This window comes from Oreochromis niloticus, linkage group LG6 (genome assembly GCF_001858045.2).
Source record: "Oreochromis niloticus isolate F11D_XX linkage group LG6, O_niloticus_UMD_NMBU, whole genome shotgun sequence".
NCBI classification, from domain to species: Eukaryota; Metazoa; Chordata; class Actinopteri; order Cichliformes; family Cichlidae; genus Oreochromis; species Oreochromis niloticus.
In genome coordinates this window covers 1,578,642-1,606,479 of record NC_031971.2, presented here as the reverse complement: position 1 = coordinate 1,606,479, position 27,838 = coordinate 1,578,642, and the positions used below count along the sequence as shown (strand labels likewise).

General features: G+C 41.8%; 1 protein-coding gene across 2 annotated transcripts in view; it reads left to right on the top strand.

The window, feature by feature from the left end:
- Positions 1-17,160, top strand: part of LOC100695682 (heterogeneous nuclear ribonucleoprotein L-like) — a 45,512-nt gene extending 28,352 nt beyond the window's left edge. For both annotated transcript variants that reach the window (XM_005457619.4, XM_005457620.4), the window contains 11 exons: positions 4,663-4,900; positions 5,469-5,554; positions 5,913-6,009; positions 6,100-6,172; positions 10,237-10,296; positions 10,425-10,660; positions 14,007-14,128; positions 14,760-14,958; positions 15,580-15,637; positions 15,781-15,879; positions 16,855-17,160. In XM_005457619.4, the coding sequence (XP_005457676.1) occupies positions 4,663-4,900; positions 5,469-5,554; positions 5,913-6,009; positions 6,100-6,172; positions 10,237-10,296; positions 10,425-10,660; positions 14,007-14,128; positions 14,760-14,958; positions 15,580-15,637; positions 15,781-15,879; positions 16,855-16,910 (1,324 nt within the window). In that variant the 3' untranslated portion in view covers positions 16,911-17,160. The remainder of the gene's footprint in view (positions 1-4,662; positions 4,901-5,468; positions 5,555-5,912; positions 6,010-6,099; positions 6,173-10,236; positions 10,297-10,424; positions 10,661-14,006; positions 14,129-14,759; positions 14,959-15,579; positions 15,638-15,780; positions 15,880-16,854) is intronic.
- Positions 17,161-27,838: the final 10,678 nt, after the last annotated feature.

The window sequence follows — 27,838 nt, the reverse complement described above, 5'->3', positions numbered from 1 at the left end:
CTCCAAGACTGTTGGAACGACAAAAGTGATGGTTTGGTGTGGTATGTGGGGTACAACGATAGTGGGTCCATTCTTCGTCAATGGAAACCTCAAGGCCACTGGATATTTGAAATTGCTACATGATGATGTGTTTCCCTCTTTATGCACTGAAGCTGGCACGTTCCCTGAGTTTTTCCAGCAAGATGGTGCACCACCACATTATGGGTGCCAGGTCCGAGCATTCCTAGATGAACAGTTTCCTGGAAAGTGGATTGGTCGTCGAGGGCCAGTTGAAAGGCCCCCAAGGTCTCCCGATCTGACCCCCTTTGGGGTCATCTGAAGGCAATTGTCTATGGTGTGAAGATACGAGATGTGCAGCACCTCAAACTACGGATACTGGATGCCTGTGCTGGCATGTCTCCTGCAGTGTTGCTATCAGTGTGTGAAGAGTGGGAGAAGAGAGTTGCATTGACAATCCAACACCATGGGCAGCACATTGAACACATTTTATAAGTGGTCAGAGACTTGTAAATAACTCATGGAAGAATAAAGTTACGTTGAAACCAAGCACACCATTGTTTTTCTTGTGACATTACCAATAAGTTTGATGTGTCACATGGCCCTCTTCCTATTGAAAAAACAAAAGTTGTATTCAAGATGGCCGACTTCTAAATGGCCATCATGGTCACCACCCATCTTGAGGAGTTTTCCCCTTCACATATACTAATGTGCCACAAACAGGACTTTAATATCACTAACCATTCCCATTTTATTACGGTGTATCCATATAAATGGCCCACCCTGTAGTTGGGAAGCACTCACTTTAGAGAAAGTGTGTGATTGGGTGAATGTTGTATAGAGCACTTTGAGTAATCCAGGACAGTAGAAAAGCGCTACGTAAGAATCAGTCCATTCACTGTCTGAACAGAGTTTCATCATGTTACTTTTGCACTATTATGTTCTGGCACATGTTGTTATTACATGGCTTGATTAAGGTACACATTAGGCTGACATCTGGGGCCAGAGCTGAAACTGTTCTGGGCCAGCAGTGTGTCTGCAACTGGCCCGTGGCTGCACATAACTTACACATGGCCCACATACCGCAACGAATGATGGCCCATTGGTGGCCCAGATCAGGTTTGCTGGAGGTAACACATGGGCCAGCACAGGACCTCCAGTGTGTCTGCAACTGGTCTTGTGTTGGCCCATGTGTGGGCCACCTCTGGCAAACCAGGTCTGGGCCACCAAAGGGCCATCATTCTTTGCGGTATGTGGGCCATGTGTAAGCACATTGTGTGGGCCAGATCCGGGCCATACCAATTTTGCTATGTGGGAGAGCCATCCAGTCTTTCTCTAAAATTGAACATTACATTTCTCAAAAGTGTTTTAAAAGTCCCAACTCCCACAGCTACAAGCATCTGACTGGCACTACCATCTCTAGGTATCCTATGAAAGATTCTCATTGCATCATGTATATGCAACATGCAGCTTCTGCATGCTACGTTAGTTCTAAGATGACCACAAGGGGGCATTATATAGCAGTGTGCAACACGCTTTAAACAACGCCACTTTAACTGTAAGTGAACAAAAGCTGATTTTGCGTGCAATAGTATTTGCCTGCAAATAGAGCTTACATCGTTGTCTGTATATGTCATCATCATCATTGATTTGATCAACAATAAAGTCACCGAGGTATTTCACCTTTTTATGAACCTCAATTGTATTTTGGGACAATTTAAACACAGAGAAATTTAGAATAGAATAGAATAGAATAGAATTCAACTTTATTGTCATTGCACATGTACAAGTACAAGGCAACGAAATGCAGTTTGCATCCATCCAGAAGTGCTTTAGCCATGATATAGATATATTACAAAATATATATTAGCAATAATATAGATATGTAGATATTTTACAGAAACGGGTCTGTTATAGGTATGAAGGTACAAAAATGGGTCTATTATGGGTATGTTACAATGTACACAGTATGAAGATATGTTATGAATACGCTATAACTATAAGTATGTACAGGCTGTAGTGGGTATACAAGCTATGTACAGGCTATGAACAGGATATAAATATGAAAACTATACAAAAATATGACATAAAAAAGCTATACAGAAATATCAAATATAAAGCTATACAGAAATATGAACTATGCAAGTTATAAACTGTTGTAAACAGTTGTAGAATTGTAATTATCGTATTGTACAGAATGATTGTTTATACAGAATGATACAGTAGTGCAGTTAAGATAAGTGAAATATGTGGATAATTTCTACAGAGGCTATATAAAGAGCTAGTGGTTATGAGTGGTGGTTCAGTCCATGTTATTATTGTGCATATGAGGGTACAGTTGTCCATTTGTTTGTTTTTGTCCATTGTGTGTGTGCGTAGGTGGTTGTGGGTGTGTGTATGTTCAGTCCATGAGTATAACGTGCGTCAGATGTCAGGAGGCAGAGTTCAGGAGTCTGACAGCTGTAGGGAAGAAGCTGTTCCGGTACCTGGTGGTCTTAGTCCGGAGGCTCCTGTAGCGTCTCCCAGAGGGCAGGAGGGTGAAGAGTCCATGTGATGGGTGACTGGGGTCTTTGATGATTTTCCCAGCCCTTTTCAGACACCACTTCCTGTAGATGTCCTTTATGGCAGGAAGTGGTGCTCCGGCGATGCGCTGGGTAGTTTTCACAACCCTCTGCAACGCCTTCCGGTCCGAGGCAGAGCAGTTCCCATACCAGACTGTTATACAGTTGGTCAGGATGCTCTTGATGGTGCAGCAACAGAAGTTCACCAGGATGTCTGAGGACAGGTGGTTCTTCCTCGGAGTCCTCAGGAAGAAGAGGCGCTGGTGAGCCTTCTTGACCAGCTTGGAGCAGTTGGTCATCCAGATGAGATCCTTGGAGATGTGGACACCCAGGAACTTGAAGCTGCTCACACACTCCAGAGCCATCCCTTTAATGTAGATGGGTGGATGTGGGTCAGCATTCCTCCTGTAGTCCACGATGAGCTCCTTGGTCTTCTCGGTGTTGAGCAGCAGGTTGTTTGTGTCGCACCACTCAGCCAGACGATCCACCTCCTCCCTGTAGGCGGCCTCATCGTTGTCATTGATGAGGCCAATCACCGTGGTGTCATCTGCAAACTTAATGATGGTGTTGGAACCATTGGTAGGCCTGCACTCGTGGGTGAAGTAGAGGAAAGGGCTCATCACACAGCCTTGTGGTACACTGGTGGTTCATTGTGATTGTAGATGAGCAGTGGCTATCCAGCCAGACATGTTGGGGCTGGTTGGTCAGGAAGTCCAGTAACCATTTACACATGAGGGAACTGATGCCTAGGTCTGAATTTGAAGTGTGCTAGGACCAGCTGCTCTAAGCACTTTGTGATAATGGGGGTGAGGGCTACTGGGCAGTAGTCGTTGAGGCTTGATGGTTTATAGTTTTTGGGTATCGGGACGATGGAGGTGGATTTGAAGCAGGCCGGTACCACAGAGTGGGCTAAGGACAGGTTGAATATGTCTGTCAGCACTCCTGCAAGCTCCCCAGAACACGCTCTGAGAACACGCCCGGAGATGCCATCAGGACCTGCAGCCTTGTGGACATTAATCCTGCTCAGCACCGCTCCTACATAGGTGGGGGAGAGAGCTGTTTATCTGTTTATCCTGCTTGTTTCTACATATAAAAATAGCACTTTTAACAGCATTGTACTTTCAGCTTTCAGTTGCTAGCAAACAAGATGGACGAGCTAACCGTGCTAGCACGTAGTCAGAGGGAATATCGATCGGTTTGTGAAGGTTCTTAGTCATCCAGGTTATTGTAGTCTAAGGAACTTGGAAAGAAAAGCGTCTGGACTTCTTGTTTAAGTTTCTTAAAGACGTTTCATCTCTCATCCGAGAAGCTTCTTCAGTTCTAAGAGCAATGGGTGGCGAGTCCCAGATTTTTAGGCCCTATTGGGAGTGTCCCTAAGAGGGTCATGGACCCCTTATTGATCCTCTACCTAATCACATGAGTGAAGGTGTGAAAACGGGTGTGGGTCACAATCCACGTGTTGTTAACTCAGTCCAGTTTATTATCTGTGCGTAGTCCAAGGTATTTATAGTCCTCCACAATGCCTACATTGACCCCCAGTCCGTGGCTATAAGGTGAAAAAAAACTTTCTCAACCCACATGTTTGAGAGAAAACGATTTGAAACACACTGACACTCTACTAATAAGTAAAAGACAAAAAACTAAGAACAAAAGTTTAAAGAATGGAGAACAAAACACTAGTAACTGAAACAGGCTGCCTTCCAGTTGGCACATGTGCACAAGATTTTGTGATTTACCTTAATCACAGATAATAATGACAGAGATTCCAGTATAGAATAAGTGTTCTTGATTGGATCTATATTCACAATGTCATGATCGCACAGCCACATCAGTTTATCCTTGCTTTCGCAGCAATGGGAAAACATGCAAGGTTACAAAAGTTGATAGTTGCATGACCCGCTGAAATGACTTCAAAGTGCAGCTTGTGCCAGTAGTCATCATTTTCGACTTGGATTTCATTAACTCTTCTGGGACGCTATGGTATTTTCTTGTGAAGCACTTGGTGATTTTTATGTTGAAAGATGCTATAGAAATAAAAATGTACATACTTTTACTTTACTTGCTCACCTTCTCTAACCTTCACATTTTTCTCTGCTATCGGCAGTTATGTAATGATGATGCCTTTCAAGCGTCAGGCTCTGGTGGAATTTGACAGCGTGGAGAGTGCTGAGCGCTGTGTGTCATTCGGAACCCGTGATGCTGTCTACGTCGCTGAGCAGCAGGCTTTTTTTAACTTCTCTACCAGCCAGAGAATCACCAGACCCACCAACACAGACGACCCTTCCAGTGGAAACAAAGTCCTCCTGTTGTCCATACAGAACCCTCTGTATCCCATTACCACTGTAAGTCCTTTACCCCACCTAAGACTCTTGCCATATCTTCAACTTGTGTTAGAAAAGAAACTTATTGCTATCTGAGCTAAAACTCTTTAACCAGGTCTCTTTTTACCCTTCAAGGACGTCTGCTCCTGTGTTAACAATGATTACAGTCATTGTACATTACTTAAAATGTCTGCCTCAGGAATACCCTGCCTTCTGACATAAAGTCTATCTTACGTTGTCAGACATCTATTATTAACAAAAACCCTCTGTGCCTTTGCTCTTTGTATACATCCTTTATCTGTGTATACATCCTCAACAATATCTTTGTAATTTAGATTAGTGCTAATGTCTCATTGTGTATTTGTAAGATAATGTAAGCTTACTACAATGCATGTTGGGAAGACAAATAAAGGTTAGAAATGAGTCACAATAAGTAAGCCATTTAACATTTAGTAAAAAAATTGGCTCATAAATGTAAAGATTTTAAGTGTTAAAGCCCATTTTCCATTTCTGTTTTCTGAAGTCCATTTTCTTGGTGACCAGTAAGTAAATTGCAGTTTTTACCGTGTGGTCTCTGTCTTTTTCTCAGGATGTGTTGTACACTGTGTGCAACCCAGTTGGTAACGTCCTGCGTATTGTCATCTTCAAACGCAACGGCATCCAGGCCATGGTTGAATATCCTGACTGTGTGTGTGTGTTTGTGTGTGTGTGTGTGTGTGTGTGTGTGTGTGTGTGTGTGTGTGTGTGTGCACGCACACTATTGCATGTGTGTTTGGGGTATATCACAGATTAGCAGAGAAATGCCAACATGCGTTTTCATTCTTCTAAGCTCCAGTTCAGAGCTTAATAGACTCGTTTGGATACAAAGAAGAGGATAGAAGGGTAGAAGAGGATTAAAGCTAACTGAATTTGTTTTGTTGATGCCAGATCAAAGTTCACTTCATTAAACCTGACAGTGCATCATCTTAAGGGCTGTGGTAGTCTTGTTTCTCTCTGCTGATCCTAATGAGTCAACCTTAACAAGCTTGTTAACATTTGAGTCAGTAAAGGATGCTCAGAAGGCCAAACTGGCTCTGAATGGAGCTGACATCTATGCTGGCTGCTGCACACTCAAGATTGAATACGCTCGGGTAAACACATGCACATACACTCACACACTCATGCCCATGCACATGCACAGACATCTAAAAAGAGGTGCTATGCTCTGTTGCCCCTTTCAGCCCAACAGACTGAACGTCATCTGCAACAACAACACCAGCTGGGATTACACCAAACCCTTCCTCCTGCACCGAGGTAGCTTTCCCTCTTTTAATCTCTGATCAAACAAGCAAACACACATACACACAATGACATATTCTGGATGTCATACTCAGTGGAGTTGTAGTGTTGGTGAGGCAGCTGGTTTCGAGTGTTTTTTTCCCATTATCATGAATGTTTATGATAATAGAGCATAGGAACAGAGGTTTTGTTTCTGACCAGCAGTTTTTGTTTTGTTTTGTTTGGCAGATGACTGATCTTAGTATTTTAATGAGCAATTGCCTTTACTGGCCTACTGGGAATGTAGAGAAATGTGCACATCTGAGTTTGTTTCTCCTGAAACAGTTCTCCATAGAATTTTCTTTCAGCACTTAAAGCATATTCTTTAAAGTTTACTTTGAGGCGATGGACTTTTCATGGCCACTCAGAACTCCTCCCACACATGAGTTTTTGCTTCAGCCACTGTCCGAGCCACTTTACGCTTGGCCTGTCGGTACCTATCAGCTGCCTCTGAAGTCACACAGGCTAACCAAGCCTGATAGGACTCCTTCTTAGCCTGGTGGCTCCCTTCACCTCTGGTGTCCACCATTTGGTCTGGGGGTTAACGAACGATAGGCACCAACCACCTTGTGGCTGCAGCTCAGTGCACCGGCTTCGGCAATGGAATTGCTGAACATGGTCCATTCGGACTCAATGTCCACAGTCTCCCTCGGAATGTTGGTGAAGCTCTCCCAGAGGTGTGCGTTGTAAATCTCGCACACTGGGACCTCTGCCAGACATTCCCAGCACACCCTCACTATACGTTTAGGCGCACCAGGTCTGTCCAGCGTTCTCCCCCGCCACCTCATCCAACTCACCACCTGGTGCTGAATTTGATTAGGTGGAGGAGTTTAAGTATCTCGGTGGAGGAGTTTAAGTATCTCGGGGTCTTGTTCATAAGTGAGTTGGGAGAAGAGAGCGGGAGATCGACAGACGGATTGGTCCTGCGGCTGCAGGGATGCGGACAGTGTACCGTTCCATCGTGGAGAAGAGAGAGCTGAGTGTAAAAGCGAAGCTCTCAATTGACTGCTCGATCTACGTCCCTACAAGATCGCGGATACAAGCGGCAGAAATGGGCTTCCTCAGAAGGGTGGCTGGCCTCTCCCTTAGAGATAAGGTGAGAAGTTTGGCCATCTGGGAGGGGCTCAGAGTAGAGCCGCTGTTCCTCCACATTGAAAGGAGCCAGTTGAGGTGGTTCAGGCATCTGACAAGGATGCCTCCTGGGCCCCTCCTGGGTGAGGTGTTCTGGGCATGTCCCACCGGGAGGAGGCCCCAAGGCAGACCCAGGAGAGATTATATCTCTCGGCTGGCCTGGGAACGCCTTGGAGTTCCACCGGACAAGCTGGAGGAGGTGGCTGGGGAGAGGGACGTCCGGGCTTGTCTGCTTAGGCTGCTGCCTCCACGACCCGGCCCGGATAAGCGGAAGAAGATGGATGGTTCACTTCGAGTAAAATTAATATGTTGAGATTTTACTTATTCCTTCTAGTGAACATTATTATCTTCTTTTTACACAGCAGGAATGTGTCTTACAAAGCACAATACATTTTGTTTGCAATGTGAGTCAATTTACTCCAGTTCAGTTGGAATACCTCAGGAGAAGCTTGGAAATGTTAATGCACTAAGATGACATTAAAAGGACAAAAGACTGATAAGGTGTGTCCCAATTAAAGGGCTGCATCCTCAAAGAACCCGGCCTATGTAAACCGTGAAGGCCGGGTCCTTTGAGGATTTTTGGTGTATGCGATTTTTTGGTATCTCAAGTATCTGAGGATGAGAGAGCACAAGACCATGAAAACATGACTGTTAATTGTAAGATTAGCTAGTAAGTAGCAGCTAATGTTCATGAGACTAGTGTCATCTTACTTTGCAAATATAATATGCATAATGATAAAATTTTTGTATTAATAAATTAGATTTAAAATTCTCAGTAGTGAAATTTAGCTCAGTTTTAAATACTGAACTTCAGCAAAGATTCAAGTTGCATTTATTTCTATTTCTATATCACTTCATATCTTCATGTCAAAGACAAGCATTTTTTACAGTGTATGTAAGGCTGTAGAACATGAACTTAAAATATGTAAAGCATATAAGCTGTGGGAGCCAAGTTAATATAGTTCATATATTTTAGTATTTATATTTCGCTGTTGTTAAACTTGTTTGTGTAATTAATAATTTAAGAAGTAAATGCATGTTTATGGTGGAACTAAAATAATTTTATTGCTGTGTTGGCTTGGTTACGTAGTACCGTGAATACATGTGCCTTAAAGGCTTGTGTTTATAGTTAAAATCACGGATTTATGCAAATGAGTGCAGGCAGTCCGGGAGGGGGGAGAGAGAGAAAAAGGGTTAATACGGCATAAGCAATACGCGGCAGTGGGGGGGGAGGGACAGAGCCACACGGTTTTCCTACCATAGTAGGTTATTTTTGTTGAGGATAAGTTAAATCTGAGCACTCCTGTAAGATGACCGGCAAACTGTGGAATAAACTTTTTGTTACATCTTTTCACATCGGAGTCCCGTGGAGTTCTTTTTCCTCTTCAAACTAACGTACATGAGTGAAGCACGGGAAAACTGGTCTCACGGCTATACATAAGCATCTACAGCAATAATATGCAACAATAACAATAATATGCAATAAACATAGCAGTACTATAAGTACTAAAATACTCCATGTTTCAAATAACTGAAGAAAAGAAATACTGACATCTATTTTCAGCTACATTCTGGTGCTGATACTTACTTTAGATTTCCGAATATACAACTTTTCACTGCCCTTCATCGTTTTTACTTGGAGGTACCCGAATACTTTCTCCCAAACTGAAAACACTTTAATGGTAAAATTATTTTAACATTATAGAGAGTTTGGATTTGGGACACTGATTTAGGACAAATGATTAGTTAATTTAAATGTTTCTAGCTGTCCTTCACAAAGAAAGAACAGCCTGATTACTCTCTCTATCTTTCAGCTGGCTGGCTTTTCATCCTACTCTTCACGCACTGCTGAGTTTGTCCTGGTGTATTGTCAGGGTTGGAAATGCTCTCTCCCATCAGCTCTCCCTCAAAGACACCACAGAAAATCTGCAGCTGTGTGTTTCTCAGTCTGTTCTGACTCTCCACACTTGCAGTTCTCAGACAGAAGACAGAAGTTGCTGGATTAAAGCACAACTTTAACTTATAAATACATGTACATACTTTGTGCTTTACATTCAGAGAGAAAAAAAATCAGGGGAAAGGGCAGGACAGATAAAATGGTGACAGACTCAGGGGGTATGAACCACTACAAAAATAACATAAGAGCAGTAGTTTCTCCACATTTACCGTTTGTCTTATTAGGGGTATTAAATAGGTTGGGATCCCATTTGGCACACTAGCACACTGAGTCTATTTGGCTCAACAGCACCAAGCAGAGGCAGCAAAATAACCAAGTTACCATTAACATTAGTGCAATGAATCCTGAATCCTGCTTGTACCTGGACTTTAAGTGATATTTAGGACTGAAAACCAGGCAGCATTCACTAATTTCCTTCCTTTAAATTCAGATAAAACTGAAGGTATTCTACTTGGCCTTAGAAGTGTGTTATCTAACCAGTATGCTATCTAACCTCTAGATGGCATTACCTTGGCCTCCAGTAACACTCTGAGGAATTTTGAAAATTGTTTTTGACCAGAGGATATGTTCTTCAGTGTGCATATTAAACAAAAATGTAGGACTGTTTTCTTTCATTTGTACAAAATCTCTAAAATTAGAAACATCCTAGTCCATGTATTTATTACTTCTAGGCTGGACTACTGTAATTCATTATTATCCAACTGTGCTTAAGACTCCCTGAAAAGCCTTTAGTGGATCCAAAATGCTGCAGCAAGAGTACTGACAGGTGCCAGAAAGAGAGAACATATTTCTCTCATACTGCCTTCTCTTCACTGGCTCCCTCTTAGAACTAGAATCAAATTTAAAATCCTTGTCCTCACATACAAGTTCCTGAATAATCTGGCCCCATCTTATCTTAAAGAACTTATAATACTGTATCACCCCATTTGAGCACTTTGTTTGTTTGTTACAGAGCGGGGGAAGGGGAGACAACGTCACGCCATACTGGGAGAGCATCCATCTAATGGCGGTGGTACTGTCTGTCTTCATCCCTCCCTGTCTAGCTGCCTATATGTTATCACTTCCACTGGTTTCACTGCAATTACTGTGAGTCCACTGTACCACATAATATCCCCTAAGTATCTGTGTGTATCTTTGCAGGTCCACACTGGCCCCTCTTGCCTCTACCTGCTAAAAGCCGGAATTGGAGGTACAGCGAGGAGGTGCAGGAGAGGATCTGTTACCCACTACTCCAGAAGACCTCCCCCACATCCTCTTCCTCTTTCCTTGGCAAGAGCATTACTAGCTCTGTCACCATGGTGAGCGGTCTCCATCCTGTTAAGATGAACTGCAGCCGTATTTTCAACCTCTTCTGTCTCTACGGAAATGTCGAGAAGGTGTGTGAGGGTCCTCTCTGACTTTTAGAGGTCACGTTGATATGAAAATACATATATTGTACAATACTTTGTATAATTTTCTTTTAATAAATCCTAATCATAACTTCTGTTCTAGGTATGTATGATTTAGATTATTTTTATACTGCTCAAAAAAGGAAAACATCAGATCTCAATGGAAAAAAAATAATTCTGGATAGCTATACTGGAGAACAAAAAGATGCCACATCGATGGATGGAAATGAAAATTACCACCTTACAGAATGAAAATGTGAAAAAATATGCAGCACACTAGTCCATTTTGCAGCAACTAAAAATGGCACTCAGTAGTTTGTATGACCCCCATGTGCTTGGGGCATTCTCCTAAGGAGACGATGGATGTTGTCCTGGGGAATCTCCTCCCACATCTGGACTAGGACATCAGTGAACTTCTGAACAGTCTGAGGTGCAACCTGGGGGTGTCAAATGGACCAAAACATAATGCCCCAGAGGTGTCCAGGTTGGATTTTGGTAACGTTAGGGTTTGGGCCAGTCAATGGTAACAGTTTCTTCATCCTTTAGGAACTCCCTGTTTACTCTGGCCATATGAGAGCAGGCATTGTTGTGAACCAAGAGGAACCTACGACCTATACTTCAGAGTAGGGTCCAACAGTGGGTGAAGGATTTCATTCCAGTACCTATGGATAGTCAGGGTGCCTTTGCCTAGCCTGTAGAGATCAAATGCAAGTTGGGTTCCACAGTGCCAGGCAGTGAGCACAGGGCCAGTTCGAACTTGTCTTAATAAAAAAAGAAAAAACAAGCAAGCAAAATCTCATGGATCATCATGAATCTGTATTAACTTCTCATTTATGCCTTAACCATGCATGTATTAATTAATTAATTAATTAAAGAGGTGTTCCTCCAGATGGTGTACTGAGAAATAAGGTATGCATTCAAATTTTTTATAGCCACAGATTAGCTGTCTATAAAGTTCATTTATTGTACTGGTGGCACTTTATAAAAATGCCACATTATTAAGCATTAGTACGGTATTAGAAAGTCCTTAAGTCGTCAGGTATATATTTCTTTACACCTCCTTAGTATGTCATTTATAAATGCACAGATGTTTATCCATCTATTACTGTTACACCATGTACTGCTCTAGCTGGTATCACTATGTACAGCTATCACTGCAACTGCATCATTGCTGTTTATAATTACAATCATATTTATCATCATAGTCATAATAATATCTGTAGGGCTCTAGAGTGCGACCAAATTTTTCAATGGTGCGAGTAAAGAAAATCCTTTTGCGACCAGCTGTTCCAGTAAAAAAAAAAAAAAAGTCTCCGCAACTCTGAAAGTCTCCATGTGGTCAACAACTGACACACATCATGCCCCTATCGTGTGTCCCAATCAGAGATAGTCAGGAGTGGGACCTCTCTGATTGGCCGTGGTCCAGTTGAAAGTGCAGGCTGATAGAGAGAGGTGAGTAGCTTGAATAAAGCGATATCGATTCATTAAATCCTAAATCGACTTTTAAATATAAATGGATTTTGCCAGAAACACCAGAATCTCAGGTTAAAGCTCTAAAAACTATTTAAACCAACAGCAAATGAGAGCAGGTAAACGGATTCCACACAAAGACATAAACACAGAGCGCGGACCCGACGCATCAGAATCAGCTTTCTCTTTCTCGGCTTTCTCACCCGACGGCCCGTACACAGACACGCCGTTGGGGCTGAAAGCCGACAGCTCACAGATTCTGATGCGTCGGCGGGTCCGCGCTTTGTGTTTACGTCTTTTTGCGCTAGATTCTGATCTGCAGGTTTTATCTCTCTCCAACCAAAATTCACTCAACCACCAGCAAAAGAAGATCCAAACTACACTTCACATTTGATAAATGTCATCATTAATTCACTCTTACTTTTGCTGTTTTTCTTACACCACGATAAAATCACACTTCATGCGCAGCTCTCTCTCTCTCTCTCTCTCTCTCTCTCTCTCTGTGTACTTCAAGAACATGTTTCCCATCTCAAATCTCTGTTTTCTGCGTTATTCATTCACTTATTACCCACCAGTCTACCGTTGTTTACAGCGCTGTCGGCCGCTGTGTTTTTGTTTTTACTTAAATGTCATCGACAAGAAAGCCTAATTTCTGCTGTTCAATACTGAAGAACTTACTTTTTAAAATTATGCAAAATTGCAGAATACTTTTCAGATTATATGATGTGATGATTAAGTTTAGCATTGTCTACAATATTACTAAAGAGTGCCAAAGCACTTTAAGCACAAGCACAAGATTGTTAGTTAATCATTTACAAATCAATAATGTCTGTATAGACAGCAATTTTCCCCCCAAAAAGTGCACATGTAAAACTGCAGTGTTAAGCGATGCGGATGAAAAATTTGGGTGAGCCTAACTTGTGTGCTGGTGCGCCTAAGAAAAAAAGTTAGGCGCACCAGTGCAACCGTGGCAAAAAGTTAGTCTAGAGCCCTGATCTATATAAGGAGGAGTAATGCTCTGTAAATGTATGAATTAGTAAGGCAGTTAATATGGAAATGGACTACGTTTTTAAAAAATGATCAAATGACGTGCCATTTAAAGAAAAGCGAGTAGCTTCTATCTTAAAAGGTCTTCTGCAGAGTTGGCAAAAGTACAGACATTCTGTACTTTAGTAGAAATGCAAATACTACTGTTAAAAACTACTCAAGTAAAAGTTGAAGTACTGATTTCTTACACCGAAGTCTTCAACAACTCTAATTAGCCTGCAGTTTGTAGCTATCCAGTTCACTATACTTCTCCTTCAAGCTGCATCCACTGTTTGTTTGGGTGGGTGATTTGGGCATCAATAGCATGTAATGCATTTAAGTGATACTTGAAGTACATGAAGTACTCCGGTGTTAAGAAAACTCAGCTTTGAAGCGCTTACAAATAACTTTAGTTCTATCAACACTGCCACCTGGAACAGTTTAAAAATGAAAAAGTTCATGCAAAAGATCTGTACCTTTCTACATTTTTCTGTCCCACCAGTTTTTTTCTGTTTCAGTTCATATGAGTGCTGCAGCAGTATTAGGCCCACCATAAAGGTGGTTATTGGTTGAGACGCATAACGGCACCGATTTCAAGCCTGCACTAATCAACATCTCATCCCTCCTGTGACCCATGGCTTTTTATATTCGGAGCAAGTGAATATAGTTTAGTCTCAATATTAATGATTTAAAAAATTGCAGTAGGGAGAGTAGGGGCAGGGTTAAGGGAATGGTGACACCCATGCAAAATAAATAAATAAATACTGCAGTTATCAGCAACTAGGATGCTGCAAAATGGTAGCTCTTTAGCTAAAGAAAATATCTTTTGTGTTTGCAGGTGAAGTTCATGAAAAGCATTCCAGGCACAGCATTGGTAGAGATGGGTGATGAGTATGCTGTGGACCGAGCTGTGACTCACCTAAATGGTATCAAAGTATTTGGCAAGAAATTCAATGTTTGGTAAGCACTAAATATGCATGCTTCAGACTTGAAGACACTTAGGGTTTGTGGTAGAGAGTCTGATGTAGTCTATAATAAAATATCTTGACTGCTAGCTAAAAGTACATGACGCTGACACTGGCTGTAGTGATATTTATGTCATGATCATAGGTCAAAACTGAGGAGACGTGCATGTTTAAACAAAGGAAAGGAACACATTTTTTTTTAAGACCTGATATCCAAGAACTCTCCAAGGACTGAAAATTCCTACAAGTTGTGACTTGTATTTTACATAAATAACAGCAGTTAGTCTCTATTTTTTTATAAAATAAGTTGAGCTGTTCCAGCCTTTGCAAATTTGTAGAAATACTGCATTGTATTTTTTTCATTACTTCAGTCAGTGACTTTCTGCCTTAACTTAAAGGAGATCTATTTTATCTGTTACTTGAAACAAGCCACTTGAGTTCACTTTTTTAATGTTAAGCCAGCTCTCTTCTGATTGGTGAGGTATCCCCCCTCCATGACATCATACTGTACAGAAAGTAGAAAAAGCCTTAAAAAGCAGACTGAAGCATAGGATTTTGGCTCACACTGATAACATGTCCTTACAATACTTTGTCTATCAAACATCCCTTTATCTGACCCGTCTCAGTGTGTCCAAGCAACAGGCTGTGATTCCCAGTCAGGTCTTTGAGCTGGGTGACGGCACCTGCAGCTACCAGGACTTTAGTCTAACAAGGAACAACCGCTTCAGCAGTGCACAGAGCACCAGGAACATCATCCAGCCACCCGCCACTGTGCTGCACTTCTACAATGCCCCACCAAACCTCAATCAACACCAGTTGCAGAAGGTAAGGCCACACCTGCATGAGACTTATTATTTCAATGGAGAAATGCTAGACTTAATGTCCACTCCAAGTGAGCTTTCTAAGTAGACAAGTGCGCTCCACTGTGGCACGCCTTGAGCTTTGAAGGGATCATTTAAAGATAATGAGTGGTATGTTGGTTGTTGGTTTAGAAGCATTTTTATTCACACATAGAAGGAAATGGGCTCCAGGTATTTTCTTTCTGCTCAGTGTACGTAACAGAAGAGACAACAAATAATTATTATGGAATAAATAGATGGATGACTTGTTACTATATATACAGTATATAGATGAGGACTTGACTATATATAGATATATAAAATAAACAGTAAATTAAACTTTCTAAATTTTTCGTTTTTACACAGGGTACATCTTGACATTTTAAGATGTCAATAAACCTTGTATACCATCATTATAACCTTGTTCAGGGAGATTTAATCTTCAAGTTACTCAGTTTTGCCTGTGGTCTTAAGATCACCAACGTACTTTTAGCAGTGACACATTGACAACCAACACTTTTTGTCAAGTTTTAGTTTGTGTTTATATTAACAAAAGAAAATGCAGAAATTGCTTTTAAAAATGCTTTTCTATCTTTCTTGCCTACAGCTCTGTACTGAATACAACATTTCAGCATTCTCTAAGTTCAAGGTTTTTGATGCCAAACGTGAGTTTAACCAATTAAAGAGCGATAATAACTGCTCAGGTCCAGGTATCAGGAGATATCATTCAGTGTGTACATGTTTCTGGGGTTTTTGTTGTTATAAACATTTCTGTCTTTTCTCCCCATCTTCCTCTTCCTCTAAGCAGCCAGCTCAAAGACTCTGTCTGGTCTGTTGGAGTTTGACAGTAAAACTGAAGCTGTGGAGGCTCTGATAGTCCTCAACCATCACCAGATCCGAATACCCAGTAAGTATTCAAATGATTATCGGCCTGTATCAGAACTGCTAACAGCAGCAGCTTCTCTGAAGGCCTCAGTCACAGGTCTAGAGAATATTTTCCCACTTTTGAAGTATTTGCTGAAGGTTGCTGGCAGTCCCTGTGAAACCACTTACTAAAGACACGTTCTGATATTGCTTCAGTGTGGAAGAGGGTCCAAGACATGCAGAGGATAACTGAGTCGGACTTAAAGCAGAATGTTTATTGGCTGGAACCAATAATCCAAACGAAACATAAATCCAAAAGGGTAAACTGAAAACTATAACCACTAGGAAGATTGCTAGGGTTACTAGGAAAAACACACTGTCAGTGTCACAGTGTCACAGAGTGTGACAGAGGACAAGGGGAAAGAGGAAGACAAGACACAGCTTATTATAGTAAAATATAACATATATATATATATATATATATATATATGTATATACATATATACATATATACGTATATAGATAGATAGATAGATAGATAGATATGATATAAAATATATAAAATAAATAAAATAAAGTCATGCAGTAAGGATTACTGAAATAGAATAATTACAAACAGAATTAATTATTTTCTCTTCAAGCTAGAAAAAATAGATAAGACAAATTAAGACTAGTTACCTAGAATGAGAATGAAGTTAACAGACAAGATGAATGGGTTTCAAGGTCGTAATCATTCTAACATGAGTTATAATGTTTTGTTCAGTTCTCCTTTCTTTCAGCATGATCAGTGCAGAATGCAGCCTCTCATATGAGATTGGATAAGCAACAGCTTGTGTTCACTATTAGATATGAGGCTTTACATAGGTTGGGTAAAGTAAAGAGAATAGAACGCCATCAAACAGATAAACATTATTCAAACTTCAGGACAATACAAAGTTTCTCATATGTTTGTGATGTTAAACTGACTGTCAGGAGTGGTCTTTCACAATAAAGTCAAAATCTTTTCTCCAACCTGCAGATAGCTCCAGCCCTTTCACCCTGAAGCTCTGCTTCTCCACTTCCTCCCATCTGTGACCCAGAAACAAGATGGCCAGGACAAACTGGAAAAGAGTTTATTTGTTCCTTGAAACAATTCTACTTTTTGTTAACATTTGTTAATATTTCATCTCATAGTTTCAGTGTAATTTAAGTGTTTGAATTAATTCAATTCAATTCAATTTTATTTATATAGCGCCAAATCACAACAACAGTCGCCTCAAGGCGCTTTATATTGTAAGGTAGACCCTACAATAATACATACAGAGAAAAACCCAACAATCAAATGACCCCCTATGAGCAAGCACTTTGGTGACAGCAGGAAGGAAAAACTCCCTTTTAACAGGAAAAAACCTCCGGCAGAACCAGGCTGAGAGAGGGCCATCTGCTGTGACCGGTTGGGGTGAGAGAAGGAAGACAGGATAAAGACATGCTGTGGATCATGGGAGGCCCCCAACAGCCTTAGCCTTTGGCAGCATAACTAAGGGAGGATTCAGGGTCACCTGATCCAGCCCTAACTTTATGCTTTAGCAAAAAGTAAAGTTTTAAGCCTAATCTTAAAAGTAGAGATAGTGTCTGTCTCCCAAATCCAAACTGGAAGCTGGTTCCACAGAAGAGGGGCCTGAAAACTGAAGGCTCTGCCTCCCATTCTACTTTTAAATACTCTAGGAACAACAAGTAGGCCTGCAGTGCGAGAGCAAAGTGCTCTAATGGGGTGATATGGTACTACAAGGTCATTAAGATAAGATGGGGCCTGATTATTTAAGACCTTGTATGTGAGGAGCAGAAGTTAAATTCCTTACAGGGGCTTAAAATGGAGTACACTGGAAAAAATCTAATGGGAAGCAATTAGAAACATTTGTGCTTAGTTCTGTGTTCAGTCCAAAGACAAATGATGAAAACAACTGTATTTTATTTGTGTAATTAAAGAGAAAATATAGAGAGCTTACATCATTATTAAAGCCCACCTGCATCAAACTTTTGCCTCAACAAACTTACAGTTTGTTCTAAAACCACTAAACCACTGCTGAACTCATTTGGCAGTTCTTTAAAGCTAAACAGCAACTTCAACTAAAAATTTAAGTCAGTTTAAAAAAACAAACGTCTGCTTTTACTATTACTCTGAGCGCCCTGATGTTGTTTTTACTCTTCCCATCATCAAAATTTAAATAACATTTTGTAAAGAAGGTGCTGGGTGTAACAGCTGTAAAGTACTGTGTGTTATGTTCACTCTAAGTAAAACATTAACCCCAGGAACCTTTATGCACTTTATGGTTGTTGATGAGTACTGCTCACACTTTTAGTTGTTGGATTATATAGCATACCTTCTTTTCCCTGGATAATGTTGTCTAATGCTGTCTTCCAAGCTTTTTGAATCAAACTTTAATTACACTGCTTAAACCAAAATAATTTGTCGTAATAAAACAATATTTTTGCTGTGATGTATTTGTGTTATGAAAGGATGCTGAATAGCAACAGAGTTAACAAAACATGTTAACTAACAGAAATCAACCAGAAAGACAGAATCATTAAAAATGCTTTGAATGTGAATTTTTATTTTGTTTCTGTGTTTCTGCATAGTTTGAAACCAAAGACACCAAAGCAGGCAGAAGATTTAAAGATCAATGGACAAAGTTTTTACAAAAACCTAACCCACAATGTAAATACATACATCATTTTTTGATACATGTCTGGATTAAGCTAACTTTACCACTTAGCCAAATGTCAGATTTTTTTTGTACATGTTAAAAATAATATAACAGCAACGAACAACATAATCAAAACAAAACATGATGAAAACAAGATAATCACAATAAATAACATGTTGAAAAAGGACTAGGAAGAAGCATAAGCTTATTTAATCCCACTAATATTTCTACTAATAATCATCCCTTTTTCTCCCTGTTTATGCCCTATCCTTTCATAAATCCTTCCAATTTGTTACATGGTTTTATAATCCCAATATACTTTATAAATATATTTACAGATATTTATACATGCATGCTCATATATACATACATGTGTACACACATAAGTTTATATACACACACACACACACTGTGTGAATAGTGGGTGACAACACCAGGTCCAAGCCTACATACTCCCTGTCCTTTGTGAAAAACATATTTTTGTACCTCTTTTTAAACAGTCATACTGGGATTTTGCTTCAGCTTTTTACTCAGTCTTTTCCACAGGTCTACTCAAAATACAAGATGCAACAACTTTTTAAAACCGTACAGATAAAGGGATGTTTTACATTTATTTCCCTCCTCGAATTGTATTTTCCCATCCCTTTTAGAAAACAGTATTAGAATATTGTCTGAAAGTAGGTTGGTTATTGCTTTAAACATAATTTTATAGACCTGTTTTAAATCTCGTTATACTATGTATAATGACAATAAAGGCTTTCAATTCAACTTGTGCAGTGTGAAAATGAACTAGATAAGTGAATTTTAGTATTTTTGATTTGTATTTACACTTATTTATGACAGGAGTTATTTCTTATTCCTCCCATGCTGTAAGGAACATTGAGTTAGGATTCCTATCAGTCGGGCTTTGGATAGAGTCAAAAGTGGCTCTGTAATTCTTTCTGCCAGATTTGGTCCAGCATTTACAAAATAATTGTTGAAGCTCTTGACTACATCAGCAGGATTGTCCTTTATGATGCCATTATCAATAGAATACTGAGGATAACTTTGTTGTGCAGAAATATTTTTAATAATAATGTTCAACATAACCCATATTCCCTTAATATTGTGTTTGCTATTGTCCAGTATTTTCCTATAATTCTCCTTTCTATATATCTATGTAATATTGTTCAACTTAATTTTCTAGTTTTTTAAAAATATTTTTTCTGTCTTTTTCTATTCTTTTGTCTTTTTGTTCTTTGTTTTGTTTTTTGTTTTTTAATTTGCATACAGTGTGCTTTTTTTTTCTTTTTTTTTTACACGCATTTTGTAAACCCTTAGTGGTTGAACTGAATATTTTTGCTTTCTGCTGTATCATATTGTTGAACATGCTGTTGGAAGCTGCTACGCAAGTAACCCCGGCGGAAGGGGTTACATGAATAGGATGAGGGCCCGATGGAATCTATGACACCTACAGGTTGACGGCGAAACAACTAGTAGCTCAGTGTTTCTGGCGGAAGGGTTACATGAATAGGATGAGGGCCCGATGGAATCTTTGACACATCCAGATTGATGGCGAAACAACTAGTACCTCAGTGTTTCAACATTTAGAAGAAGGAACTGCTCTCACGGCTAGAGATTGATGGGGTACAAAACAAATGTTACAGCAAGGAGCAGCCAGAACTAAAGGTCAGGGGGAAAATATCATCACCCCCACCAGAGATTGGGTACCAAGTCCCAAGTGTGATGGAACAATGATCGTACCAAGGTGTACTCTCAGTGGGGAACAATATGAAAACAGCACCACCAAGGTTGGACTGGAACAGGACTAGAAGCATGTGGGAGAAGGACGCAACCCCCTAACTGGTTGAGAAGGACGCAACCCATGATGCTCAGTGGCTAGTGGATCTAAGTGCAGACCACAACAACCTCACTGAACAGGCTCCAGTAACCATCACAGTGGGAGACATTCTCCAGTATGAAGAGCGGGACATCACCAGGCCACAACATGGTTCACGCCTACTGGCTGAAGAAGCTGACTGCACTCCACGAGCAGCCAGACTAGAACCTGTCCCATCCAGCCAATGACCTGCTGGAACATGGAAGCTCCTGTCAGGCATCATAGCGCCTAGGATGAGTATGCACATGGCTCAATACATGAGCAGGGTTACAAAAAAAAAAATGGCAAGAATACCAGCCGAGACTGTGCACTGCTGGATGGATTACAAGAAGGCCTATGAATGCCTAGAACTGTGTAAGATCAACAGGACCCTAAGAGCCTTCATCAGGAGCGACACTAGTGTTTTGGCGAACAACACTGGAGGCCAACTTCAAACCCATAGCACAAGTCACCATCAAGTGTGGGATCTACCAAGGAGATGCTCTGTCCCCACTGCTGTTCTGCATAGGAACCCCCTCAGTGAGATCATTGACAATACTGGCTACTGATACCAACTACGGAATGGAACAATGATCAGTCACCTCCTTTACATGGATGACATCAAGCTGTATGCCAAGAGTGAACAAGACATCGATTCACTGATCCACAGCACCAGGATATTCAATTCAATTCAATTTTATTTATATAGCGTCAAATCACAACAACAGTCGCCTCAAGGCACTTTATATTGCACAGTATATTCTACAATAATAAATACAGAGAAAAACCCAACAATCATATGACCCCCTATGAGCAAGCACTTTGGCGACAGTGGGAAGGAAAAACTCCCTTTTAACAGGAATAAACCTCCGGCAGAACCAGGCTCAGGGAGGGGCGGGGCCATCTCCTGCGACCGGTTGGGGTGAGAGAAAGAAGACAGGATGAAAGACATGCTGTGGAAGAGAGACAGAGATTAATAACAGGTATGATTCAATGCAGAGAGGTCTATTAACACATAGTGAGTGAGAAAGGTGACTGGAAAAGAAAAACTCAATGCATCATGGGAATCCCCTGGCAGCCTACATCTATTGCAGCACAACTAAGGGAGGATTCAGGGTCACCTGGTCCAGCCCTAACTATATGCTTTAGCAAAGAGGAATGTTTTAAGCCTAATCTTGAAAGTAGAGATAGTGTCTGTCTCCCGAATCCAAACTGGAAGCTGGTTCCATAGAAGAGGGGCCTGAAAACTGAAGGCTCTGCCTCCCATTCTGCTTTTAAATACTCTAGGAACAACCAGTAAGCCTGCAGTGCGAGAGCGAAGTGCTCTAATAGGGTGATATGGTACTACAAGGTCATTAAGAGAAGATGGGGCCTGATTATTTAAGATCTTATATGTGAGGAGCAGGATTTTGAATTCAATTCTGGATTTAACAGGGAGCCAATGAAGGGAAGCCAGTACAGGAGAAATATGCTCTCTTTTTCTAGTCCCTGTCAGTAGTCTTGCTGCAGCATTTTGGGTTAACTGAAGGCTTTTCAGGGAGGTTTTAGGACATCCTGATAATAATGAATTACAGTAGTCCAGCCTGGAAGTAATAAATGCATGAACTAGTTTTTCAGCATCACTCTGAGACAGGATTTTTCTAATTTTAGAGATGTTGCGCAAATGGAAGAAAGCAGTCTTGCATATTTGTTTAATATGTGCATTGAAGGACATGTCTTGGTCAAAAATGACTCCCCACAGTGTTACTGGAGGCCAAGGTAATGCCATCCAGAGTAAGAATCTGGTTAGATACCATATTTCTAAGATTTTCAGGGCCGAGTACAATAACCTCAGTTTTATCTGAATTAAGAAGCAGAAAGTTAGCGGCCATCCAGGTCTTTATGTCTAAGACATTCCTGCAGTTTAACTAAATGGTGTATGTTATCTGGCTTCGTGGACAGATAGAGCTGGGTGTCATCAGCATAGCAGTGAAAATGTATGTTATGTCTTCTAATGATACTGCCTAAGGGAGGCATGTATAATGTAAACAGAATTGGTCCTAGCACTGAACCCTGTGGAACACCATAATTGACCTTAGTGTGTGAAGAGGACTCTCCATTTACATGCACAAATTGGAGTCTATTAGCTAGATATGATACAAACCACTGCAGCGCAGTACCTGTAATACCTACAGCATGCTCTAATCGTGCTAATAGAATATTATGGTCAACAGTATCAAACGCTGCACTAAGGTCTAGCAGGACAAGCACAGAGATGAGTCCACTGTCAGAGGCCATAAGAAGATCATTTGTAACCTTCACTAAAGCTGTTTCTGTGCTGTGATGGGCTCTGAAACCTGACTGAAACTCTTCAAATAAGCCATTCCTCTGCAGATGATCTGTTAGCTGTTTGACAACTACTCTTTCAAGGATTTTTGATATGAAAGGAAGGTTGGAGATTGGCCTATAATTAGCTAAGACAGCTGGGTCTAGGGATGGCTTTTTAAGTAAAGGTTTAACTACAGCCAGCTTGAAGGCCTGTGGTACATAGCCGATTATTAGTGATAGATTGATCATATTTAAGATTGAAGCATTAATTAATGGCAGGACTTCTTTGAGCAGTTTTGTAGGAATGGGGTCTAAAAGACACGTTGACGGTTTGGGGGAAGTAATTATTGAAGTTAACTCAGAAAGATCAATTGGAGAAAAAGAGTCTAAATGAATATCAATGGTACTGAAAGTAGTTGTAGATAATATTACATCTGTGAGATGATTATTGGTAATTTTTTCTCAAATGATAAGAATTTTATTTGTGAAGAAGTTCATGAAGTCATTACTAGTTAACGTTAAAGGGATGGTTGGCGCAACAGTACTCTGACTTTTTGTCAGCCTGGCTACAGTGCTGAAGAGAAACCTAGGGTTGTTCATATTTTCTTCAATCAGTGATGAATAGTAAGTAGTTCTGGCTTTGCGGAGGGCTTTTTTATAAAGCAACAAACTATTTCTCCAGGCTAAATGATGATCTTCTAAATTTGTGACACGCCATTTCCTCTCCAGCTTACGAGTTATCTGCTTTAGGCTACGTGTTTGAGAATTATACCACAGAGTCAGGTACTTCTGATTTGAGGCCTTAGTTTTCACCGGAGCTACAGTATCCAGAGTCATACATAGTGAGGAGGTAAAATTATTAACAAGATGATCGACCTCTGTTGGAGTAGCGTTCAGGTAGCTGCTCTGCTCTGTGTTGGTACAGGGCATTGAAGATGCTAACAGTGGGTGGATTATATTCTTAAACTTAGTTACAGCGCTTTCAGAAAGACATCTACTGTGATAAAGTCTACTCCCCACTGCTGTGTAATCAATTATCGTAAATGTAAATGTTATTAGGAATTGATCAGACAGGAGAGGGTTTTCAGGAAATACTGTTAAATGTTCAGTTTCTATGCCATATGTTAACACAAGATCTAGAGTGTGATTAAAGTGGTGGGTGGGTTCTTTTACATTTTGAGAGAAGCCAATTGAGTCTAATAACAGATTAAATGCCATGTTGAGGCTGTCATTTTTTGCATCTACATGAATGTTAAAATCACCCACAATATTTATTTTATCTGAGCTGAGCACTAAATCAGATAAAAAGTCTGAGAAATCAGACAGAAACTCTGTGTAAGGCCCAGGTGGACGATAGAAGGTAACAAGTAAGACTGGTTTCTGAGTTTTGCAGCTTGGGTGGACAAGGCTAAGCATCAGGCTTTCAAATGAATTAAAAGTCTGTCTTGGTCTTTCGTTGATTAATAGGCTGGTGTGAAAAATTGCTGCCACACCGCCCCCTCGGCCTGTGCTTCGAGATTTCTGGTAGTTAGAATGACTCGGGGGTGTTGATTCATTTAAATTAACATAATCATCCTGCTGCAACCAGGTTTCTGTAAGGCAAAGTAAATTGATTTGTTGATCAGTTATTAAGTCATGTACTAACAGAGACTTGGAGGAGAGAGACCTAATATTTAATAATCCACATTTCACTGTTTTACTCTTTGGTTCAGATGTGGATACTGTATTGTTCTTCCTTTGTGATTTTTTATGTTTAAGTTCTTTTTTGCTGGTTTTTAGTTTGTTTTTTATCTGTTTGGGAGCTGACACAGTCTCTATGGAGATGGGGTTTTGGGGGGGTAACAGGAGGAGAGAAGCTGCAGAGAGGCGTGTAAGACTGCAACTCTGCTTTCTGGTCCCAACTCTGGATAGTCATATTTTGGGGGGTTTAATAAATTTGTCCATATTTCTAGAAATACGGACAAATCCCCTTTGAATGGAGCTGCTCCATTCAAAGGGGGATGGATGCCGTCTCCCCTTAAAAAAACAGGTTTCTTCCAGAAGGTTTATCTATGAAGCCCACATCATTTTTTGGACACTACTCAGACAGCCAGCAATTTAAGGAGAACATGCAGCTAAACATGTCACTCCTGGTCTGATTGAGGAGGGGACCAGAGAAAACTACAGAGTCAGACATTGTTTTGGCAAAGTTACACACTAATTCAGTATTGATTTTAGTGACCTCCGATTGGCGTGTGTCATTGGGTGTCATTACTGCCGACGTGAATTATGATTTTACTGAATTTCCGTTTACCCTTAGCCAGCAGTTTTAAATTTCCCTCAATGTCGCCTGCTCTGGCCCCTGGAAGACAATTGACTTGGTTGCTGGTGTCTCTAGCTTCACATGTCTGAGAACAGAATCACCAATTACCAGAGTTTGACCCCCGGCGGGTGTGTCGCCAAGTGGGGAAAAACGGTTAGACACATGAACAGGTTGGTGGTGTACCTGGGGCTTCTGTTTAAGACTATGCTTCCTCCTCACCGTCACCCAGCCGCCCTCTTTCCGCAGCTGCTTGGGGTCTGCCGGGGAACAGCTAGCGGGGCCTACGCTATCTTCAGCTGCACCAGCTACAGGGGCCTGGCTAGCTATGGGTGAATGAAGGGTGCGAAGCCGAGTCTCCAATTCAGTAATCCTGGCCTCCAGAGCTGCAAATATGCTACATTTATTACAAGTATCACTACTGCTAAAGGAGGCCGAGGAGTAACTAAACATCTGATACAATGAGCAGGAAAGTGCAGGAGGGACAGGTGAAGAGGCCATGCTGCTAGCGAGTTGGCTACGAACTAAGCTAAGCTAGCGAAACAGTAAAGACACGTGAGTGAATACTTTGGCTATAAATTAGGTAGTGAGTACACAGAAAGTGTGCTTTGGATGAAGCAGGTGAAGATTATGCTATGAAAAAAGAATGTATCTAATACTTTTTGTCACGGCCAGTGGAGTGAGCCGTGTGGAGAAAATAAAGGAGGATCCAATTGCAGGCACTCGTGAAGGTGTGAAGGTGGTTTATTGAACACAAAGCACAGGGAAACAATGGCAAACGGAGATTAAGCTAAACTATACTGGAAACAACTAAACTACTGAACATGAACAAGAACACGAACATGAAGGAGGGCGAGCAGTGGCAGACGACGGTAGACAGCAGGGAGAATACACGGGTGAGACACGGTAGATACACAGACGGACCAGCAACTACAACTACAGAAGACACGACTTAAATACACCCAGAGAACACAGGGACATTACACACAGGTGGGGAACACAGCTGGAAGTAAATGACAAAACGAGACCAGGGAGGCAAACTGAATACACTCATATAAGACACAGACCTTCACAATAAAACAGGAAACAAGAAACCACTAAACAAAGACGCAGACTCGACACTGAGAGGCAGACAGAATATGACACATGGAACTCAAACTATACTAAACATGAGACACAACTGAAGAACAAATCCCTCACCAAGAATAACAGAAATATAATTTATCATAATAATCAAAACACCAGAGAAACCAAAGACACTCCATAATGAAAAAATAAACCAAAACATAAGAACTCAAAATACTGGGTCAAAACTGACCCAGAACCGTGACAGTACCCCCCCGTCCAAGGGCTGGCTCCCGACAGCCCTAAACAAAAAACAGAATGAAACAAGAGCACCAGACCAGGGCAGGCGGAGGGGGTAGAGGATGGAGGGTCCGAAACAAAACAAAACACAAGGAGCACAAGTCCAGAAACACATGAACAATTCAAAACAAAACTAGACTGGGTCAAACCATGAGTCCATAAATCAAACGTTCAGGGAGGCAACCACTCAAAAATCCAAAGACCCAGTTCTGCTGCGTGAAGGCAGCAGCGGCGCGGACACAGTTCAGGCAGTCGACTGTGCGGACAGCAACGGCGGCGGTGACACAGGCGCAGCTAACTTTACCCAATGCTGGCTGGGTTCTCCTGAACCCCCAGCTAACATGGCTTGAGGCTGGATGGGGTCTTCAGAACCTCCAGCTAACTTGGCTTGAGGCTGGACGGGCTTCTTGGGCCCTCCAGCTGACGTGGCATAATGCTGGCTGGGTTCTCCAGAACCCCCAGCAGAAACAGAAGACGGCTGCACGGGCCCCTCAGGCCCTCCAGCAGAGACAGGCGGCTGAATGGGTCCCTCTGACCCTCCAGCGGAGACAGGTGGCTGAATGGGTCCCTCTGACCCTCCAGCGGAGACAGGCGGCTGAATGGGTCCCTCTGACCCTCCAGCGGAGACAGACACCGAACCAGCAGGTAAGGAGACCTCTGGCAGTGTGGACACTGGCTGGGGCTGAGCAGCACATGGGCTTGGCTCAGGCAGCGACAGTGGGATGCAGTCCACAGATGGCTGAAAGTGTTCACCAACACACCCAGCAGAGGACGGAGGCGGATGGATGAACTCACTGGAGCTCTCAGCAGGGGATGACGGCTGAGACTGCTCAGAAAAGTTCTCGGGTGAAGTTGCTGGTGACTTAACTTCTAGGGGTCCAGAGTTGGCTGGTGGCTGACACCCAGCCTCTGAGGAGGCCCTGGAGAGAGTTACTGTCTCAAAGAAGACCAGGTTTTGAGAACCAGCAAAAGTCTTTGTGAAGTGTGTTCCCTGCTTAGGATGAGACGGTGAGGATGGTGGCTGAATGAATGAGTGGGCAGACAGCTGAGCTAGCAGCAACTGAACGGGGGACTGAGCTAGCAGCAACTGAGCAGGAGGCTGAACTGAGGGCGACTGAAGTAATGGTTGAGGTGAGGATGGTGGTGGAGTTGGTGGCAGAACTACAGGCCGGGCGGCTAACTGGGCTACAGGCCGGGCGGCTAACTGGGCTACAGGCCGGGCGGCTAACTGGGCTACAGGCCGGGCGGCTAACTGGGCTACAGGCCGGGCGGCTAACTGGGCTACAGTCCGGGCGGCTACAGACTGGTAACGAGGCTGAAGACTGGGCTACAGGTAACGAGGCTGAAGACTGAGCTACAGGTTGCGGGTGTCATGATCGGGGGAAACGCGCGAATTAAACACAGCAATTCGGCGTGCCCGTGTAGCGTGCTGGCTAGACCCAAACGCGGCGAAGGCTAGCGATGGGTTGGAACAGGCACGCAGTTACTC